At 38.0% G+C, this 24017-nt stretch overlaps 1 protein-coding gene across 1 annotated transcript; it reads right to left on the bottom strand.

Moving 5' to 3' along the window:
• Window positions 1–22216: 22216 nt before the first annotated feature.
• LOC126212772 (uncharacterized) lies at window positions 22217–23582 on the bottom strand. The gene is made up of 3 exons (XM_049940177.1): window positions 23324–23582; window positions 22342–22934; window positions 22217–22300 (listed from the first exon to the last, which is right to left on the bottom strand). Exons 1-3 carry the CDS (start codon window positions 23580–23582, stop codon window positions 22217–22219), a joined length of 936 nt encoding a protein of 311 aa, XP_049796134.1.
• Window positions 23583–24017: the final 435 nt, after the last annotated feature.

The raw sequence follows: 24017 nt of genomic DNA, 5'->3' as shown, positions 1-24017 counted from the left end.
AAAAGAGGGAGGCGACCGCGAAATGGCACAGGTTGCAGGTGTTGGTTTGTTGTTGCTGGAGTAGGTGGGGATGCTGGGAAGCTGCTTCTGGACCCACATGTAGTGATGGTGATGTGGAAATGGAGCAACAGTGAGGGTGAAGGCACAGCTGACTGGTGCAAATGTCACAGCTGGCACGGTTGGCAGTGTTGGCAGCACTGGCAATGGAGCTGTAGTCCATGCTGGACAGATGTCATATGCAAATGAGCAGACATGTGGGAAGGCAGAGAGATAGAGATAGAGCAAACATGCGCATGCGCATTTGCATTTGTGGGAAGACGGATGTAGTCATCTGAGTAGTACGATAGGAGAGAAGATCAGTTCAGGGCCGAAACATGTTTTGGAATAAATAACAATAACAAATTTCACTTTTATCTCAATTGAGTTCCATGGCAGTATTGCAATGGCCTCCCGTCTTGTTCACAGCACTACCGTATGTTACAAAGGTACTTCTCACTGTCTTTCCTTCTTTTGAGTTCAACTCGAAGTCTGTACCATCGTTTGTTACGGGACCACTGCTTTTCACAATATATATAAATGACCTAGTAGATAATGTCGGAAGTTCCGTGCGGCTTTTCGCGGATGATGCTGTAGTATACAGAGAAGCTGCAGCATCAGAAAATTGCAGTGAAATGCAGGAAGATCTGCAGCGGATAGGCACTTGGTGCAGGGAGTGGCAACTGTCCCTTAACATAGACAAATGTAATGTATTGCGAATACATAGAAAGAAGGATCCTTTATTGTATGATTATATGGTAGCGGGACAAACACTGGTAGCAGTTACTTCTGTAAAATATCTGGGAGTATACGTGCAGAATGATTTGAAGTGGAATGATCATATAAAATTAATTGTTTGTAAGGCGGGTGCCAGGTTGAGATTCACTGGGAGAGTCCTTAAAAAATGTAGTCCATCAACAAAGGAGGTGGCTTACAAAACACTTGTTCGACCTATACTTGAGTATTGCTCATCAGTGTGGGATCCGTACCAGGTCGGGTTGACAGAGGAGATAGAGAAGATCCAAAGAAGAGCGGCGCATTTCATCACAGGGTTATTTGGTAAGCGTGATAGGATTACGGAGATGTTCAGCAAACTCAAGTGGCAGACTCTGCAAGAGAGGCGCTCTGCATCGTGGTGTAGCTCGCTGTGCAGGTTTCGAGAGGGTGCATTTCTGGATGAGGTATCTAATATAGTGCTTCCCCCTACTTATACCTCCAGAGGAGATCACAAATGTAAAATTAGAGAGATTCGAGTGCGCACGGATTCTTTCTGTCAGTCGTTCTTCCCGCAAACCGTACACGACTGGAACAGGAAAGGGAGGTAATGACAGTGGCACATAAAGTGCCCTCCGCCACACACAGTTGCGTGGCTTGCGGAGTATAAATGTAGATGTAGATTACTCATAAGTCTGGTTTCTGTCACTGGAAATCATTCATAGTGAAATCAAACTAGCCTATACTATTTGACACGAAAAAAGAAAACAGTTTATAGATATTGTAGCATCGTTTGTATGAAGCATTACACATTCACCCACCATGTCCCCCCCCCCCCCCCCCCATGAACCATGGACCTTGCCATTGGTGGGGAGGCTTGCGTGCCTCAGCGATACAGATGGCAGTACCATATGTGCAACCACAACGGAGGGGTATCTGTTCAGAGGCCAGACAAACGTGTGGTTCCTGAAGAGGGGCAACAGCCTTTTCAGTAGTTGCAGGGACAACAGTCTGGATGATTGACTGATCTGGCCTTGTAACATTAACCAAAACGGCCTTGTTGTGCTGGTACTGCGAACGGCTGGAAGCAAGGGGAAACTACGGCCGTAATTTTTCCCGAGGGCATGCAGCTTTACTGTATGGCGTGGAGAGCTGCATCAAACCAGTCTCAGGACTGAAGACCACAACAACAACAACACCATGTTCTAGTAAGAGTGAGAGGAAAACTATGATCTGTGATGTAAAATGCAAAACTTTCAAATGAGAGTTTAGAAGTGCAAACTTTTTCTTGCACTGGTGTCAAATGTTCCATGCCCCGTGCTCATGAAGATGATACACCAACTTTGTATCTTATTTATTAATTGAGTAGAACCTGCCAGTCAAGAGGACAATAGCAATATAGATTTTGTTATTTTTAATTTTTTTCTTTTTTATATAAAGCTAAGACAACTCTAGGTTTTGAACTGTAACCTCCAAATTTGCTGCAAACAGTTGGCATTCTTAATGATATGTTTGTGATTCAGATATATTAGCATGTGATATCTGTAGTTATAGGTACAATGATAAATATATGGTGAATATAAATAGCAATTTCGAAAGATTTCATGTATCATCATCTATTTCATTGTATACGTGATTGACGAGTTGTCATGTGTGATGTGAAGTGTGGAGACACAGAAAGACCAAGTTTACAATTTGAGCTACAAATATTTATAACAATATAAACATTTCAGTGAATCATTTATAAGTTACAGTCATATTAAACAAAATTTCTTCCCACACAGTTAAAGAAACAAATTTTTGCCTCTCCTGATATATTTGTACAGATAAGTAAGGTCTTTCTTTATACTAGCTGTAAGCATCCTATGGTTGAGCAGATGCAGTTTTGAGCAGCATGAGAAGAATCTAACTTAAATAATAGTGAAACAAGCATTGTGTGTGTGTTGCTAATTAACATGTCATTCAGTTCTGTAGGCACTTCATATAAACGTCATTTCTTCTGAATTCTTTCAAGTTAAGTGAGCATAAAACATATGTCCTATCTCTGATATGGAGAGCTTTTGTGTGTATTTTTTCTGGACTACTGGACTTGAAGACTACAGCCTAATTATATAGAAGAGTAAAAATGGGTTAGGGAGCAGACTGGCGGGGTGGATGTAATTATGGCTGTAATGTGAATGTATTACAAGTGGACAGGACAGGTAGCCAAGTGAATTAATGGTTGGTTGAACAAGGAAGGTTTCCTCGCATTCAAAGACACATGGTGAAAATATGGACATGAGGACTTCCTGTGGGATTTCAATTGAGAAACAAATATCTCTTCACAGGTTGTCCAATCTACACATCTAATTCAGCGCCCTTCTGTAGCACCACATTTACACAACTACTGTTTTCATCCTATGTATGCTATTTGTTGTCCATGGTTCACTTCCACATCCGGTTACACTCCAGACAAATACTTTCAAAAAAACTTTCCAGTAGTCAAAATTATAATTACGTGATGTAAATATACCTCATTCTTTTTCAGAGAAGCTTTTTTATAAACTGCCGCACTCCATTTTAATCCTCTCTAGTTTGGCCGATGTCAGGTATGTTGCTGCCAAAACAGCAAAATTTGTCCAATACTAGTAGTGTGTCATTTCCCCCTCTTAATTCCTTGTGCATTACCTGCTGTAATTCGACTACATCCCTTTACCTTGTTTTACATTTTCCAGTGGTTTCTGTTTACTTGCATCCAGACTCATGCACGGCATGCTGAGTGATTTGGCTAAGCCCTTAACCTCAGTACTTCTGAAGCCACTATACGGAAGTATATTCATTCACATGAAACAATGCGTTTACAGTTACCAGTCACTGTTTAATTTATTTCGTCAATGTGCTTCAAAGATTTAAACCTCAATATCAGGTGGATTATTTGTATTAATATGATGTGTGTATTGTGTTATGATTTTTTGCTAACCTGAGACACTGCCTGTAGGGAAACAAATCACTATTTGGAACATGACTCTGTGGGGATCTTTGACTAAAACCTAAACATAAATCTAAATGTACACACAAAACTGTTGTTTCAGAATACCCCTGTTTACCACAGGCTAGTTTCTGTGTCACTATACATCACAATAAACTGACACACTTCTTTAACAAAGATGATGTTTAGAAAGTGATAGACACAAAGACTGTACAGCAGAAATACTATTTCAAAATACTAAGAGCATACAGTAAAAACGCCCAGAATTTCTGAGTATGCGTTAAAGTATTGTACATATCTGTGGTTGAGTACATGAATAGATATTTTAGATTTAGTATTTCAAATGGTACATGAACCTTTTCTTTTAAATTTACATAACTTAAACTTTGTACTCATTTGTGTGTTCAGGTGACCTGTTAAAAACATGAAATGTGATAATTATATTGCTAAAAATGGTATAATTATACATAAATAACAATTTGGTTTGGGATTCAGAGACAGAGGACAAAAGGAATGGCAGAAGAAGAGAGAAATACTGGTTATCCTAGAGCTATGGGTTTGCTAGGATTCCATCTGTTGCATGCTATAACCAATTAGGATGACAAAGGATCCAAACTGTTTTGTCATTTTAAGTAGATCTAGTGAGTACTGGAAGTATGCTAGTCAAATGTTCATATAGAAAATATTAATGAAACATGAAAATTACGAAATTCATGGTAAATATGAAGTGGAAGATAAAGGCAGTGTATATGTGTGTGTGTGTGTGTGTGTGTGTGTGTGTGTGTGTGTGCATCGCAAATCTAATGGTGTAGGGTGCTGTTAAAACCAGAGATGACAGACACTGTTGTATATGTTTGCAATTAGGATGGACTCAGTCTGTTTTCTTTGATACACTACTGGCCATTAAAATTGCTACACCAAGAAGAAATGCAGATGATAAACAGGTATTCATTGGACAAATATATTATACTAGAACTGACATGTGATTACATTTTCACGCAATTTGGGAGCATACATCCTGAGAAATCAGTACCCAGAACAACCACCTCTGGCCGTAATAACGGTCTCGATACGCCTGGGCATTGAGTCAAACAGAGCTTGGATGGCGTGTACAGATACAGCTGCCCATGCAGCTTCAACACGATACTACAGTTCATCAAGAGTAGTGACTGGCGTATTGTGACGAGCCAGTTGCTCGGCCACCATTGACCAGACTTTTTCAATTGGTGAGAGATCTGGAGAATGTGCTAGCCAGGGCAGCAGCCGAACATTTTCTGTATCCAGAAAGACCCGTACAGCACCTGCAACATGCAGTCGTGCGTTATCCTGTTGAAGTGTAGGGTTTCGCAGGGATCGAATGAAGGCTAGAGCCACGGGTCGTAACACATCTGAAATGTAACGTCCACTGTTCAAAGTGCCCTCAATGCGAACGAGAGGTGACCGAGACGTGTAACCAATGGCACTCCATACCATCACGCCAGGTGATACGCCAGTATGGTGATGACGAATACACGCTTCCAATGTGCGTTCACCGCGATGTCGCCAAACACGGATGCGACCATCGTGATGCTGTAAACAGAACCTGGATTCATCCGAAAAAATGACGTTTTGCCATTCGTGCACCCAGGTTCATCATCAAGTACACCATTGCAGGCGCTCCTGTCTGTGATGCAGCGTCAAGGGTAACCACAGCCATGGTCCCCAAGCTGATAGTCCATGCTGCTGCAAAAGTCGTTGAAGTGTTCGTGCAGATGGTTGTTGTCTTGCAAACATCCTCATATGTTGACTCGGGGATCGAGACATGGCTGCACGATCTGTTACAGCCGTGTGGATAAGATGCCTGTCGTCTCGACTGCTAGTGATACGAGGCCATTGGGATCCAGCACGGCATTCCGTATTACCCTCCTGAACCCACCGATTCCATATTCTGCTAACAGTCATTGGATCTCGACCAACGCTAGCAGCAATGTCGCGATATGATAAACCGCAATCGCGATAGGCTACAATTCGACCTTTATCAAAGTCGGGAACGTGATGGTACGCATTTCTCCTCCTTAGACGGGGCATCACAACAATGTTTCACCAGGCAACGCCGGTCAACTGCTGTTTTGTATGAGAAATCGGTTGGAAACGTTCCTCATGTCAGCACGTTGTAAGTGTTGCCACCGGCGCCAATCTTGTGTGAATGCTCTGAATAGCTAATCATTTGCATATCACAGAATCTTCTTCCTGTCGGTAAAATTTCGCTTCTGTAGCATGTCATCTTCATGGTGTAGCAATTTTAATGGCCAGTAGTGTATTTGTATATCTGCAGTGTTTTAAGGATGCCTAATTGTCTGCCCAATCATGTTGCACATGACAAAAGATATGTTTATGCCTTTACATATCAAGATATAAATAATCAAATATGAAATACTAACCACAAATGGTACTGTGTGGAAGATCTCATTTTATGTTTGTTTTCTGTGCTGTGATTCTTCTGCAATTATTTGAGTTTTGCAGGGAGTATACTATGGAGGTGGTGTTTTATCATTTCAATTTATTGTTTACATTTATCTTCAGAGTGTTGTAGTTGGGTTGCTGTTCCTGTTGACAACCCACCAGAATGCTACCATTTTGTGGCCGTGGGATGACAGGAGGAATTGTGGGTGGCAGAGCATTGTTGAAGATTTCCAATAAATTTCAATTTGATGTCTATTATTCATTATTCTAATGGCCCCATCTAATAAGTTTACAGTGTCACTTGCTTGGTTCTCAACTGTGATCTTCATACCCTCATCAGAGGTGCTGGATGATTAGTTAACCCATTGCTAGTTTATTGTGATGCATATGACCCAGAAAGGAGCCTGTGGCCACTGGAGGTATTACATTTTAGTTATTTCATTTACATATTTAGATTTATGTTCAGGTTTTAGTCAGTGACCTTCACACAGCCATGTTCTAAAATAGGGATCTGTTTCTTTACACACAGTGCCTCAGGTTACCCCTAAAATCCTTACACAATACACACCTTGCATTAACACAAATAAATCCACCTGTTGACTGAAATATTTGTCTGGACTGCAGCCTTATATGGAAGTGAAACTTGGACAATAAACAGTATAGACAAGAGGAGATTAGAAGCCGTTTCAATGTAGTGCTGCAGAAGAATGCTAAAGATGTGGTGGGTAGTCTGAATCACCAATGAAGAGGTATTTGTTTTTGAACAACTCCATCGCTTTATTTTACCAATTTCATGTTTGAGACTAGTTTTGACCACTGCGACCAGCAACGATGCCTCATTCCAGATCGACATGAGGCAGATCCCAAAATGAATCGCAAAGACTGGAATATAAACACACAAAATAAAAACAATATAGTATGGCCACGGCACTTCTATACTATCACAAACAGTTTATCACATGTCGACCCACAAATAAAATTCTCCAATGAAAATAATGGAGAAGATCATGATCGATAAAGAGGTATATTATCTGAGAGGACACAAATTTATGGCACCACCTGCCTAAATGTACAGTCACTTTAACAGGAAGCATCAAGATGTAAAAAGTAACAGTTAACTGGGTACTTGAGGAATGTGTTGGCAGTAGAGATTTTAGATAGAGTCAAACCCTTGAATACTGTAGGTAGGTTCAAATGGATGTAGGTTGCAGTAGTTATTCAGAGATTAAGAGGACTGCACATGACAGACTAGATTGGAGATATGTACGAAATCCGTCTTAGGAGTGATGACCACAACAATATCCAAGCAGCAGTAATTTAAGTACGAAAAGCCATCAGACTGACCAAAGGCAAGAATACCCACATGCTGGCTGACCCTCTTTGAATTCCAAGCAGGTGCTTGTTCCTCTCCTGTTTATCTCTTACTTTCCGTTTCTCATCATAAGTGAAGAATCCAACTACAACCTTTGGGTCCACCAAATTTGTATGTGTCTATTCTGCCTGAAAATTTCAACTGTTACATTCCTTCAAATAACGAAACTTATACAGAAATCACAAGTGCACAAAGCCACAGAGAAAGGAACACAAAGTCTAAAGGAGTTTTGGACTTGTTTCACTTCAATAGTTCTGTCAACTTAGAGCAGAGTATGGAAGCCAGTCTGGAGAAAATACACGAAGTAACAGCACACATGTTTAAGTATTGCAGCACCACAACCAGCCGTGATTTAAGTGAGTAGAGAGAATAAGGTGGGAGGAGGAGTTGCCATATATGTCAAAAGTTACCACTGTGTAGAAAGCTTAGATACTAAAAAGTTTTGTCTAGAGCAACGTATAGAAGCATGTGCCTGTCAACTTAAACTGAAGGAGGGCTCTTGTAACAGTATATAGGTCCCCTTCAGGAAACTTTCATTTATTCCTGGAAAACTTGGATGCCTTGTTGTGCTATCTGTCAGATAGGGGAAAGCAAATTATTATTTGTGGGGACTTCACTGTTGATTCACTACTCGGGTAGTAAAGGACAGCAGCTCATTGATAGATAACACTTTTATAGACCAAGATAGGTTTAATATCAAATTCTTGTCCTGTTGAGAATGGCCTTTCTGATCATGGTGCTCAGGTAGTTACAGTATATGATATAGCTCCATTCAGTAATTCAAAACTACCCTCCAAAGTTGTGCGTTCAATTAATGACTCAACAATTAGAAATTTCAGAGAAAATCTTCAACAGTTAGACTGGGATGAGGTGTACAAGGAACCTGATGCTAATTTAAAATATAACTTATTTCATGATACACTTGTAAGAGAATTTGAAAACTGTTTCCCCAAGAAAGTAGTTAAATCTAATTATAAGAAACCATGCAAAAGACCTAGGCTTATTAAAGGAATAAAAATATCTTGTAATCACAAAAGGGAACTGTATCTAACAACAAGAAAGAGTAATGACCCAGAAACAGCCAAATATTATAAAAACTACTGTGCTACATTAAGAAAGGTTATTAAAAAGTCCAGAAGCATGTGCATCATGTCTGAGATTAATACCTCTGATAAAAAAATCAAAACAATTTGAAATATTATTACAAGGGAGACAGGGAAACCAAGAGTACAGGATGATGGCATCACCATCGAAGCAAATGGAAACTTGATAAACAACAAGCCGGAAGTTGAAAACATTTTGAATAATCATTTTTAAAAGTTATAGAGAAAATAGGATCTAAATGTTCATTAGAAGAAGCAAGGCAGTTAATGGAAAAGGCCTTACCCACACCAATTGAAATTCCACCCACCTCTCCTTCTGAAATTAGGAAGATGATAAACTCTCTCAAGAATAAAGGCTCACATGGAATTGATGGCATTTCCAGCAGGATAATAAAAGCTTGCTCCCAAGAAATAAGTGGGATTCTTGGCCACATATGTAATAGTTCTCTGAAGCAGGGTATTTTCCCAGATAGACTGAAGTATGCCACTGTTAAACCACTGCAAGAAGAAGGGGATACGTCTGATGCCAACAACTACCGCCCAATCTCTCTTCTGACTGCCTTATCCAAAACTCTTGAAAAAGTAATGTATTGTAGAGTAGCTTCACACCTTTGTAAAAATAAAGTTTTAACAAAATGTCAGTTTGGTTTCCAGAAGGGATTTTCAATGGAAAATGCTATATATACTTTCACTAATGAAATATTAAATGCTCTGAGTAACCGGAAGTCACCCGTTGGGATTTTTTGTGATCTAGCAAAGGCTTTTGATTTTGTAAATCATGGAATACTTCTAGATAAGCTCAAGTACTGTGGTATGAATGGGACAGTGCTCAAAAGGTTTAAATCATACCTAACTGGAAGAGTGCAGAAAGTTGAAATAAACAGTTCACATAATATGCAAAAAAACTGGTGATTTGTCAAATGGGGGAAAATCAAGAATGGGGTGCCGCATGGTTCGGTCTTGGGTCCTCTGCTGTTCTTAATATACGAGGGCGGTTCAGAAAGTAACCTCCGATTGGTCACAGTGCGGGTTGTGGGGGGAGTAGCGACGCCATCTGTGCGTTCACGCACTCAACAGGTCAGTCGGCATCAAGCCGTGGTCGAGTGAACGTCGTACCTGCGCTAGTTTAGTTTTTGTGGCAGTTTGAAATGTGTGCTGCAATAGAAAACCCCGCCAAATGTGAAGTGCGTGCTGTCATAAGGTTTTTTACAGCCAAAGGATATTCTGCAGCAGCTATTCATCGTGAGCTTTGTGCCGTGTACGGACCGAGAGTTATGAGTGAAGGAGTTGTCCGTGAATGGGTACGTTTATTTAAAAGTGGACGAGAAAACGTCCATGATGAAGAGAGGAGTGGTAGACCATCATTGGTGACTGACGAACTCGTTCAGACAGTTGATGCAAAAGTTCGTGAAAATCGACGTTTCTCAATGTCGGAGTTGTCTACTGGTTTTCCACAGATTTCTAAGACTCTCTCGTACGAGATAGTGACAGCAAGATTGGGTTACCGTAAGTTCTGTGCACGATGGGTGCCCAAAATTCTTACCGACCACCACAAAACTCAAAGAATGGCCTCTGCATTAGACTTTCTGTCACGTTATGAGGACGAAGGAGAACCATTGTTAAACAGAATCGTGACCGGTGACGAAACCTGGATTAAGTACGTGAACCCTGAGACAAAAGACCAATCAAAGATGTGGGCACATTCAAATTCGCCTACCAAACCAAGAAAAGCCTCGCAAGATTTTTCTGCCAGAAAACTGATGGCAACGGTGTTTTGGGATGCCAAAGGGGTGTTGTTGGTTGAATTCATGGAACGTGGTACGACCATTAATCGAGACGTGTACTGTGAAACAATAAAAAAGTTACGACGGGCTATACAGAACAAACGCCGTGGTATGCTGACTCCCGGTATCGTTTTTTTGCACGATAACGCCCGTCCTCACTCTGCTCGCAGAACAACGGCCCTTCTTGAGTCCTTCAAGTGGGACGTTATCAACCATCCACCTTACAGCCCAGACCTGGCGCCAAGTGATTATCACCTCTTCATGCATTTGAAGAAATGGCTCGGGTCACAGCGGTTTGATGACGACGAAGAGCTCAAAGATGCGGTCACAGGCTGGCTCCGGGCACAAGCGGGTGATTTTTATGTAGAAGGAATTTCAAAGCTTGTGAAGAGATACGATAAGTGCCTCAATCGCTATGGAGACTATGTAGAAAAATAGTGCAAAGATGTAGTTGTAAGATGTATATATTAAAATATTTTTATTTAACTTGGTGTATTTTTTTAAATCAACCGGAGGTTACTTTCTGAACGGCCCTCGTATATTAATGACTCGCCATTCTACATTCACAAAGATGTAAAGCTGGTACTTTCTGCCTATAATACAAGTATAGCTATCACACCTGACAGACAAGAATTAACTGGTGAAATTGTAAACGATGTTTGTCAGAAAATCATTAAGTGGTTCTCTGCAAATGGGCTCTCATTAATTTTGACAAAACACAGTATATACAGTTACACACAGTAAATGGAATGACACCATTAATAAATATAGACTTTGATCAGAAATCGGTAGCTAAGGTAGAATATTCAAAATTTCTAGGTGTATGCATTAATGAGGGGCTGAACTGGTAAAAACACACTGAGGATCTGCTGAAACGTTTGAGTTCAGCTACTTATGCTATTAGGGTCATTGCAAATTTTGGCAATATACATCTGAGTAAATTAGCTTACCATGCCTATTTTCGTTCTCTGCTTTTGTACGGCATCATATTCTGGGGTAACTCGTCATTGAGTAAAAGAGTGTTCGTTGCACAAAAGCGTGTAATCAGAATAATTGCTGGAGCTCATCCAAGATAATCCTGCAGACATTTATTTAAAGAGCTAGAAATCTTCAATGTAGGCTCACAATATATATATTCACTTATGAAATTTGTTATTAACAATCCGAATGAATTCAAAACTAATAGCAGTGTAAATGGCTACAACACTAGGAGAAAGGATGATCTTCGCTACTCAAGGTTAAATCTAATTTTGGCTCAGAAGGGGGTAAATTATGCTGCCACAAAAGTCTTTGGTCACTTACCTAATAGCATCAAAAGTCTGACAGATAGCCATATAGGATTTGAAAGGAAATTAAAATAATTTCTTAATGGCAACTCCTTCTGCTCAATAGATGAATTTTTGGATATAGTAAGTGGGTAATTCCCCCCCCCCCCCCCCAAACACACACACACACACACACACATATATATATATATATATATATATATATATATATATATATATATATATAAGGGAAACATTCCACGTAGGAAAAATATTCTAAAAAGAAAGATGATTTGACTTAAAAATGAAAATGCTGGCAGGTCGACAGACACACAAACAAACACAAACATACACACAAAATTCAAGCTTTCGCAACAAACTGTTGCCTCATCAGGAAAGAGGGAAGGAGAGGGAAAGACGAAAGGATGTGGGTTTTAAGGGAGAGGGTAAGGAGTCATTCCAATCCCGGGAGCGGAAAGACTTACCTTGGGGGAAAAAAAGGACAGGTATACACTCGCACACACACACACACACACATATCCAGACACAAGCAGACATAGTATCTGTTGAGCTATATAGGTCAAGGGAAATGTTCGATTCCAGTGGATATTGTTTCTAGTTGATTTTGGAAAGGTTGTGGTCATTTTATTTTATCGTTTGTTTTAGTGGCTTGTGTTTATTTCTAGTTTGTCCCTACCCAAAAAACACACATTCCCCCCCCCCCCCTTGTCCCGTTAGTTTCATTATATTATCGGAGAAATATGTATTTGATGGTTCTTCGATCTATTTTCGTGTTTGTTGTCATGTTTACGTAATGACATTTTAGTAGCGATATGGGAGTTGCTGTGAATGGTCGTTTCTGCCATATTGGTGATGGCATTGGTGAAAGCACACAGGTGGAATCGGACGTTTCCGTTAACCCGAGAAACTAGTTGAGCATCTTGCAGGAAGCGTAAGACAACACATCATTTGGTTAGACTCAGATTACAGACAGATAGCTTTGAGAGAAATTAGAACTGCATAGCATTGTAAAATACGGAATAGTTTCCAGGAAAGTTAAATGTTTGGTCCGTCAAAACATTAGGATGCTGAATAAAGAGTTACATGAGCTTCTTTTATGTTAGAAAGGTGTGAAATTTGGATGTGAGTTTTGTGCCACTCTCAACACCATGTACTCACAGTGATGGAGAAATAAGATATAAGGGATTACAGGCTAGCATCATGTATGTGTACAGTTTACCTGGAAAAAGGAGGAGTTTTAACACAAAAGCAAAAATATGGAAACAAGGAGTTTCTTTGCAGATCGCAATGTAAAAGCGTGTGCTTGTCAGTTGTTACTAGAGAATAATACACTTTTAATTATAACACTCCTCAGAGGTCTATGAGACTTTCAGTGATTTAAGAGAAATCTACATGAATTACTGAGCTATCTGTGAAACAAGCTGAACCAGTCATTAGTTTGTGACGATTTTAATACACTTCTTGAAGGATTCTGAGAGGTAAAAAGTACTATAACCATTATTTGGGTGTTTGAATCTGATTTTCATAGTTAATTTTGCAACTTGTGAGCAGGAAGATAGTAGGATCCCGAATCAAAGCACATTTATTGACACAGCTCAGGCTGAAACAACTGATGTGCAACAAAACGTTAATTGAAGAGGGAAATTTATTTAAAGTCCATAATAGTTTAAGGTCATATTCAACAAAACTACTACATTTTAATGGTAGTCTAAAATATTTCCAGGAACACGCATGTTCCGACTAATAATGCAGACATCTTTAGCGCATTTCTGCACAGTAATGTATTATGGAATAATTGCATGCCTAAGTTAATAGCAAAGAGGTGAACTATTCATGCATCGATTATCTACTGAATGTACACCACATTTCTCATTTTAAGTCTTCAAAGCATTTATATACCTACTACAGTTTTACAATCACTCATTTTCACGGCTATCTGTATGGGGATGGATGAAATTATTTTTACTTTTTGTCCCATTTAAAAAATACAGTAGCTACAATAAAAATTAATTTTTATTTTAATAGTTTCTGAACCTAGTTTTCCTTTCACAGCATACACCAGGTAACTCCATTCATTTCTTTTATTGGAATACTTAAGTATCTTGCAGTGGTAAATTTATGATCACCAAGCTGGTGGGTCAGAATGTTTAACATCCTATTAATTAAACCATAAAATTATAAGTATTCCTATAGTATTTCAGGCTGTTGTGATTCAGCAGCAAACGATAGTATGAATAAGATGTGCAAGCTACTGAAGCTATAAAATTAATTTTTCCCTTTTCCTGTCTCCTAGGGGCATATTTCAAAAACATCTTCCTCTCAGCAACGGCCTTGCGTACAAGTATTGGTTTACAATAACAAAAGCTGGTTTAAGTATCACAAACTCATTAGTTCCTTTGGTTTAGAATGGCTCTAGAATAAAACTATTCGATTAATCAGTGAAACTATAATTGCCTGACCCCATTACGTCTGCTGTGTATTGAAGGTGAATAAATTTCGTAACTGTCCGTTACAATTACATTTGGAAATGAAAAAGATGTTCATTTGCAAAACAACACAACTTTAGAAATATTACTGTTAATCACAACACACAAAGTGCACATGCTGGAGTAGAGTAATACACACGACACCTTCTCATCTGTGGCATTCCACTTCTTGAATTGCTCGAAAGCAATTTTATTTTTAATTTAAAAACTTTACATCTCCTCTTATATGACGTTCATTACTTGGCATGTGTTCCGGTACCGCAATATATTACACATGTTGAAGGTCTATTTGCACTTGAGATAGTTTACTGCAACAGCCTCTTACACAACAACCGTAAAATAACGAGGAATCAACTATACTGTTCTCATTATATTTGTTTATCTTTCACGTTTGTCTCGTTTCGTTTTAATTCGCCACTTCCCGCGATGTTACACTGAACAGAAATAAACAAATGAGAAAAGCATGCTTCAGGAACTGCACGCTACAAGTTGAAACGAGATTTTGTTTTGCTGGCTCAGTTACTGGTGACATTATTTTGTGTTTTTCCAACAAGTGTGCACCAGTAAAAGCACCAGTACTGTACCTTACGAATTTAACCTCAACATTCTGCAGCTAGTTACGTCACGAGCTGTACAAGTAAAATACTGCACGTCTTTGCTACGTGACATACTAGGCGGGGAATCTTACATTTTCCAATCTACGTTAATGCGTGAAAATTGCTCTTACTCCACATAATGCAGTTGCTTTTGTGTTCTGCCAGTTTGCTCTTCAGAAGTTCATCAGCCATATTCTTCTTCTTGCTGCTTCCATCTCTTCTTGGCTTCGAAAGTTCAGCTAAAAGCACAGCATTGTTGACTTATTCAAGACAAAAATACACAGTACTTGCTATTTTAAACGAACAACGTGGCTACAAATGCCACGAAGTGCAGTCAGCTGTACGCCGTGCGTATGCAATGACGGCCATACTTTCGCGGGCAGTGACACTTCGTGCTGCCGCCCGCAGCTGCTGCCCTCTCGCGCCGCTCCGCTACACTACGTGCAGCCGGCCAGGTGTGGATTATCCGTCAATAAACGCCGTGCACTTTTCTCCATTGGTCCACCGTAGCAGTAACGCAAAAGCAACAAACAGATAAAAGCTAAGGATGAGTTTTTACATTAACGGTAATTGAAGATAGTGATTGTCGACTGGATGGGCAGACAAGGACATAATTAGGAGAGTAAGAATGACGTGGCGTAATCGGTAGTGTTTCCAACACTATACGATCGTACCAAACCTCCGCTTTGTCCGAAAGGGAAGCACAGCGCAAGAACTGTTCAGAAGCTGTGTCCACGTGCACACTACGAGTTGCTGTGGCGAGACAAACATATGCACGAATGAGTCTGAGAACTTAGTTCAGTGGTGGTCTTCTTACCCCATTACCACTAGGCCCATCGCTTGCATCTGTAATCCATTCAAACCATAGACATGAATATACGTTACCGTGTTCCACAAACATTGGTATACTGTTAATATACCGTAATTTATAAACGTTTGCCTGTTCTTCCTAAATTAATTACTTACTAAAATTCTGTGCTTCAATCAGATTCATAGACACAGACTGAAATTTCCGTGTCTTGCAAAAATTGGCTAGATAACGAAACTTGATTTATAAGCTAAACCCAAGTCATGGTAGTTGGTAAATATGTAGAATGTGTTACCACAAACAAAGGTGAGTATGAAATATTTTCGCCCGAAATAATGAGGAGGTATTGGCGCTTCTAGCAATCCCATTAATAAAATATGTTCAAACACTTGATATCGCGCAGGAGATGTTTGTTATTTCTGAGATGTTCTTGTGAAACTTCCAAATGCGAACTGGGTCAAGTAATATGCGAGAGGCTCTCAATCACACTTGTTTCTTGACGTTGCCGACAGATGGCAGACCAACACGTTGGCTTCGTACTCACGCAAAAACGTCAGAGCGCAAAGCAGATTAGATTAGATTAGATTAATACTAGTTCCATGGATCATGAATACGATATTTCGTAATGATGTGGAACGAGTCAAATTTCCCAATACATGACATAATTAAGTTAATTTAACAACATACTTAAGTTAATATAACAACTTTTTTATTTTTTGTGTTTTTTATTTAGTTTTTTATTTTTTATTTTTTTTAATATTTTTTGTTTGTTTCTTAATTTATATCTAAAAATTCCTCTATGGAGTAGAAGGAGATGTCATTCAGAAATTCTTTTAATTTCTTCTTAAATACTTGTTGGTTATCTGTCAGACTTTTGATACTATTTGGTAAGCGACCAAAGATTTTAGTGCCAGTATAATTCACCCCTTTCTGTGCCAAAGTTAGATTTAATCTTGAATAGTGAAGATCATCCTTTCTCCTAGTATTGTAGTTATGCATACTGCTATTACTTTTGAATTGGGTTTGGTTGTTAATAACAAATTTCATAAGAGAGTATATATACTGAGAAGCTACTGTGAATATCCCTAGATCCTTAAATAAATGTCTGCAGGATGATCTTGGGTGGACTCCAGCTATTATTCTGATTACACGCTTTTGTGCAATAAATACTTTATTCCTCAGTGATGAATTACCCCAAAATATGATGCCATATGAAAGCAATGAGTGAATATAGACGTAGTAAGCTAATTTACTAAGATGTTTATCACCAAAATTTGCAATGACCCTTATTGCATAAGTAGCTGAACTCAAACGTTTCAGCAGATCATCAATGTGTTTCTTCCAATTTAATCTCTCATCAATGGACACACCTAAAAATTTGGAATATTCTACCTTAGCTATATGCTTCTGATTAAGGTCTATATTTATTAATGGCGTCATACCATTCACTGTACGGAACTGTATGTACTGTGTCTTATCAAAAATCAGTGAGAGTCCATTTACAAGGAACCACTTAGTAATTTTCTGAAAGACAGTATTGACAATTTCATCAGTTAATTCTTGTTTGTCAGGTGTGATTACTATACTTGTATCATCAGCAAAGAGAACTAACTTTGCCTCTTCATGAATATAGAATGGCAAGTCATTAATATATATTAAGAACAACAAAGGACCCAAGACTGACCCTTGTGGAACCCATTCTTGATAGTTCCCCAGTTTGAGGAATGTGCTGATCTTTGCATGTTATGAGAACTACATATTTCAACTTTCTGCACTCTTCCAGTTAGGTACGAATTAAACCATTTGTGCACTATCCCACTCATGCCACAATACTTGAGCTTGTCTAGCAGAATTTCATGATTTACACAATCAAAAGCCTTTGAGAGATCACAAAAAATCCCAATGGGTGGTGTTCGGTTATTCAGATCATTCAAAATTTGACTGGTGAAAACATATATGGCATTTTCTGTTGAAAAACCTTTCTGGAAACCAAACTGACATTTTGCTAGTACTTCATTTTTACAGATATGTGAAGCTACTCTTGAATACATTACTTTCTCAAAAATTTTGGATAAAGCTGTTAAAAGGGAGATTGGACGGTAATTGTTGACATCAGATCTATCCCCCTTTTTATGCAAAGGTATAACAATAGCATATTTCAGTCTATCAGGGAAAATGCATCTCAACTCACCATGCTGCAAACTTCTGACTTTCCAGCAAAACGGCTTATGTGTTTTAAACCCTCATTTATGCAACATGTTAGATCGGCAAAGTTTCACAAATGGGCAGACAGAAAGAGAAGTGTACGCGGGACAGATTCTATAACGATTCAACGTTCACCTTTTGCATTATAAACAACACACATACAGAACTTGATAGTACATCCTGCAGCAGTCCAGAATTTTTTTAAAATTTATTTAGCAGTTTATGATGTACATCTATCGAGTAAGTCCAAGTACATATTTGCTTTGTCAGTTTTCCAATAAACTACATTACTCTTACTGATTCTAACTATAGTTTTGTTAAGATAACTAATAAATTTTAGTCACAACATTTCTGGAAATTAACATCATAGTTACAAAATTTTAGATAGTGTAAACTGAACGGATTTTATGAGGCATACGTAATTTATGTACCTAAATTACAGAACATTTAATTGCAAATAATTCTGTACTATTGGTCCATTGTTTTGTATATATGGTATTTCTCTGAAGAAGGGAAATTTGTTAACATCGAGTATAGATTTAAGTGTCAGGAAGTCGTTTCTGAAACTATTTGTATGGAAGTGAAACGTGGATGATAAATAGTTTGGACAAGAAGAGAATAGAAGCTTTCGAAATATGGTGCTACAGAAGAATGCTGAAGATTAGATGGGTAGATCATGTAACTAATGATGAAGTATTGAATAGAATTGGGGAGAAGAGGAGTATGTGGCACAACGTGACAAAAAGAAGGGACCGGTTAGTAGGACATTTTCTGAGGTATCAAGGGATCACAAATTAGCATTGGGGGGCAGCGTGGAGGGTAAAAATCGTAGAAGGAGACCAAGAGATGAATGCACTAAGCAGATTCAGAAGGATGTGGGTTGCAGTAGGTACTGGGAGATAAAGAAGCTTGCACAGGATAGGATAGCATGGAGAGCTGCATCAAACCAGTCTCAGGACTGAAGACCACAACAACAACAACAACAACTGTATAATACAGCCACACGGCACATACATATCCTAGATCCTGTTTTGTTTACAATTATAAAAAATTAACAGCAATAATACTGTAGAAAAGCGAAATCTTTAGATAAATAAATGCTGTTAAGAAGTTAAGACCTTTTACTTTCTCTTTTTCTCTATACTTGTGTACATTTTATTTTTTTTTAGTGTACTATGCCTGTTTGCTCCAGTTATTTTCGTTTGAAATAAGTTCTGTGATTGAATATAAAGGGGTTTGTGATAGCAGTTGTTTGATTGCCTGTTTAAACTTATCCTTTAATTTGGCATTAGTGATATGTGCCATGTAACCACTGCTTCTCTCATATTGAGTTGTGTTTTGCTGTGGAATTCTTAATTTCTTGCTATTTCTGTTTTGCAAATATAAATAACTTAGGTACAAGATTCTACACTGCTCACGGTCTTCATCTGAATCAACCCGGAAAGAAACATGTGAGTAATGAAATCATATAAGTAGCCAATGAGTTAGGCATAGCAAAAATCGATAGCTCTGAGTCAATACCACTTAGATTTAGGGAAGACTCTTTTTTAGAGGTAGCAAAGAAGGACCGAGAGTAACAGGTTTGCACAGATTCACACTGGACGACCAGATTAAAGATACGAGTAAAATAATAAATGTCGGTAACACTAGAAAGAAATATAGCAGTAATGACGATTGCCCCCATAAAAAAAAAAAAAATTACTCACCAGCTTTGTCTCTCAAGATAGGTTAGCTCAATATTGAAAGTATAAGAGGAAAACAAGTAATTTTAAACGAATTTGCAAATGAGAAATTATTTGATGCGTTATGCCGAAGTGAGCACTGGTGTAAAGGAAATGAAATATCTTTTCATGTACTAGATGTTTTCCTCTTAGCAAATAGCTTTAGCACAGAGAAGCATATTCATGGGGGTGTATCAATTTACATTAAGAAAGAATTAATAAATGGTACTAATGAACTAGATCTATGATTTCTGTGCAGTGAGATACATTTTGAAGCCACAGGTCATTTAAAAATTGCTGTTGTATCTATTTATATATCACCAGACGAAAGTCTAGTAATATTTTTAGATAAACTTGAGATTTTACTAAATTTCTTTCGTAGTCCTCACTGGAAGAAATATAGTATAGTTATTGATGGTGACATCAATGCTGCATTTGATGTAAACAAAGACGTGCACACCGTAAATGAATTTAAAAACCTGTTAGGACAATTCAACTTCATTTTTACGAACTGCAAACCCACAAGACAGTCTGCTTGTCTCGACAACATACTTACAAATGTCAATAGAGAGTTACCATCTTCAGATGTAGCTGTCTTCGATTTCTCGGACCATGACTCAGTTTGGGTAAAAATAGGTACATATAGGCGTAATATGGACTATAAGGAGTTTAAAGAGCCTAAAAGTCATCACAAGACAGTTAACGCACGAAATATTGTCTAATTTCATGGTCTCACTCAGTAATTGTGACTGGTCACATATGTTTAACGATAATGCCCAGGGCTCTGCCAATACATTGTTCGACAGAGTTTTTCATTCTTTCTTAAATATATTCAAGACCAACTGCCCTCAATATAAATGTAAAGTTAACACTAAAAGTAACAGTAATAGACATAGGGATAAGAATCCATGGTATACTGCTCAACTATCCAATATGAAAAGGAGGTTGTTGTTGTCTTGAGATTCTTACATACTTCAGAAAACTGATATGGCTAAACAAAGGTAATCAAGAGCACAAAAGGAATATAAGTATGCTTTAAATGAGGCCAAAAAACAACATAATCTAGTCAGCATTGAGTCATCAAAAAATAAATGCAAAAAAGCATGGACCATAAGAAATTCAGTGGCTGAAAGCAAGCAGAAAGCTGAGGTAGAAATTTCAGCAGACGAATTTAATAACTACTGTATAAAACCTGTTTACCAAATTATGGAAAGCGTTGGGAGGCCGCAAGAAACTGTAGCTGATCTCATTAAATATCATAATGTAGACTACACCCTGAAAGACAGATTCCTTTTAACAGAGGTCTCACCAGATGTTGTTTGAACGATTGTAAATAATTTTAGGCCCTCTGACAGTGAAGATATATATGGTATTGCTTGTAATATGTTAAAAAAAGATAATTGGACACATAGTATACCCTCTTACTAAATGTATAAACAGATGTCTAATTGAAGGAGTATTCCCAGATGTATTGAAATTATCCAGGGTAGTGCCCATTTACAAGAAAGGAGAGAAAAACTGCCCATCTAGCTATCGCCCAATATCTCTGACACCTATTTTACCTAAAGTTTGGAATCCATCATCAACTCCAAGTTGTGTGATTATCTGACATATAATAACATTATTACTGTGGTACAATTTGGCTTTAGGAAGGGCAAATCCACAGTCCATGCCATTTACTCCCTAACTTAAAAGGTGCTTAATGCTTATGAAGGAAATTTTGCTCAGGTTAACTTTTGTGATCTTAGCAAAGCCTTCGATTGTGTGGAGCGTATTTCACTCCTCAGCAAACTAGTTTGTTATGGAATCACAAACAGTGAAGTTGGAAACATCTTCCAATCCTTTCTCAGCAACCGTAGACAAATTGTTTGTATTGGTAAACAGAGATCACAGCTAGCTGAAGTTAAGTGCAGTGTGCCACAGGGCTCAGTGTTAGGACCTCTGCTATTTATCCTAAGGACAAATAATCTACTATTTTACATAAATACTCACTGCATTCTCTATGCAGATGATACCACTTTTTTTCAATATCAGCTCAGACATGGATATGCTCCAAACTGTGGCAAATGACACAATATCACAAGCATCAGTCTGGTTTTGAGCTAATGGGTTCCTGCTTAATGAGAGTAAAACTAAAAAGATTGTATTTAGTTTAAGAGATCTGCCAGTAGCAGATGTCATGGATAGTGTTAAGTTCTTAGGTATTGTTATAGATAGTAAATTGACTTGGGAGCCACATATTAAATACATTATAAGGCTGTCTAGAGTGGTGTATTTGTTAAGGAATTTAAAAAAAAAACCGTGTACCTATAAACTTGTATATTTACACTGCCCTACTGCATACAAAGAGCAACTTATCAGAATACCAGCGTAGAAGAGATGTACAATCTCATGGAACCAGAAATAGTAGCCATCTTGACATACCTTACTACAGATTATCCGTCACTGAACAGCTACGAAGTGGTGGGTATAAAGATGTTTAACAAACTGCCACTAGAATGGGTAGAAGCACCATTTGATTTATTTAAAGACAAATGATTCGGTTGGTTAGCTGCAAATCCTTGCTACTCACTTCAGGAATTTTATGACTGTAAAACATCATACTGGTACCAGTTTGGAGAGTACAGCATAATTTCTTTAACTGAGTAATTTATGTTGCAATGTTTTCATATTATTTGATTTTATATATTGTATTTTATGGAAAACCAATAGTGACATATTGATCTTCATGTATATATGCTGCATAACTTGTATATATGTAACTTGACTTTGTCAATTTCTGTAATAGTTAAACGTCAATAAAATTTCATTCATTCATACATCTTCATTTTTGTTGAATTTATCTTTATGATCCCGAGCAAGGAGCAGAATTTTATATACGTACAAGCTGTAGAAGGTTAGAATGTTATATTTTTCGAAAAGAGGCTTGCAACTATCTCTTGTTCTTTTGTTTCCTATTATTCTAATCGCTCTCTTTTGTAATTTGAATATTTTACTTGCCTCAGTCGAGTGGCCCCAGATTTCTATACCATAGCTCATAACGGCATTGATGTTCGAAAAATACACCATGCACACATCATCTTCAGTTATTAGTGGCTTAATTTGTCTTAGAGCAAAAGTGGCACTGCTAAGTTTATTGCTTATATTGGAAATATGATCTATCCACCCTAAACAACTGTCCACAGTGATCCCTAAAAGTTTAGCACTTTCAACTGTTCTTACATGTAGCTCTCGCAAATTTGTCAGTTCAATTGTTTTTCTTTTGTTGTTCCTAAATAGGATTGCACTAGTTTTCTCATAATTGAGAACTGACCTATCCACTTCAAGCCAGTGGGTGATCATTTCAACTGTTTGATTACTTTTACTTATGGTCTCTTGTAAGCCCGGTCTCACAGTTATGCTTGTTGTGTCATCTGCAAAGAGTGTCAATTCACTGTCTATGTTACAAGGTAAATCATTCATGTATATAAGGAAAAGAGGGGTCCTAGAATACTACCCTGTGACACCCCATGCTTTATATCTTGTAGTTCCGATATCTGTTTCCCTCGATTGTGTGACTCTTCCACTGCTTGTTTTCTGTTCTGCAGAAATGACTTTATGATATCAAGAGCAGTTCCTCTAATTCCACAGTGGTGTAGCTTTATTATTAACATGCAGTGATTGACAAGATAAAAAGCTTTAGATAAATCACAAAAAACACCAACCAAGATTTGGCATTGATTTAGGCAGGCAGAGATTATATTAATAAGTACAAATGCAGCTGACACTGTAGATTTTTCCTTCTGGAACCCAAACTGTGTACCATTTATGATACAGTTTTTATCAAAAAATGCCCTTAACCTAACAAACATTGTTCTTTCTAGGATCTTTGACAAAATGGGAAGGAGGCTAACTGGTCTGTAATTATCTCGGCACATGTGATCACCTTTTTTGAATAGTGGTATTACTCCGGCAATCTTCATTCTAATTGGGAAGATTCCTTTTTCGAGACATGAGTTGACTAAGTGACGGAGGGGTTTAGCAATTTCCCTAGTAGTTAGCTTCAAAATTTTATTTGACATGCCATTTATGTCTGTGGATGCTTAATTTTGTAGTTTCTCTATTATTTTTCTTATCTCTTGTTCAGTTTCCGGATACAGGTAACATGAGTTACTGGGTGACTTTTGTTTATTCTCAACTAGTTTTTGGGCTTGCAGAGAATTACTATTGTTACCCTGTGTAAGTTGTTGGCAGATGCTGGTAAAATATTGGTTGGAAGTGTTGTTAATGATTATTGGATCTTCTGTTACAACATTATTGATTGTTAGGCTAAAACTTTTATTGTTATTTCCTGATGACTTTCCTGTTTCTCTGCTTATTATCTTCCAGGTGCTTCTGTCTTTGTTGGGAGCTAGTGTTATAACATTTCCATTATACAGTTTTTTTGCACCTATCAAAGTTTTATTGTAAATCTTTTTATAGCCTCTATAATATTCAACAAAATGAATAGGCCTACA

The sequence above is a fragment of the Schistocerca nitens genome, chromosome 11, assembly GCF_023898315.1.
Source record: "Schistocerca nitens isolate TAMUIC-IGC-003100 chromosome 11, iqSchNite1.1, whole genome shotgun sequence".
Lineage (NCBI taxonomy): Eukaryota > Metazoa > Arthropoda > Insecta > Orthoptera > Acrididae > Schistocerca > Schistocerca nitens.
The sequence above is the reverse complement of the archived record's forward strand: the minus strand, read 5'-3'. Positions and strand labels throughout refer to the sequence as shown.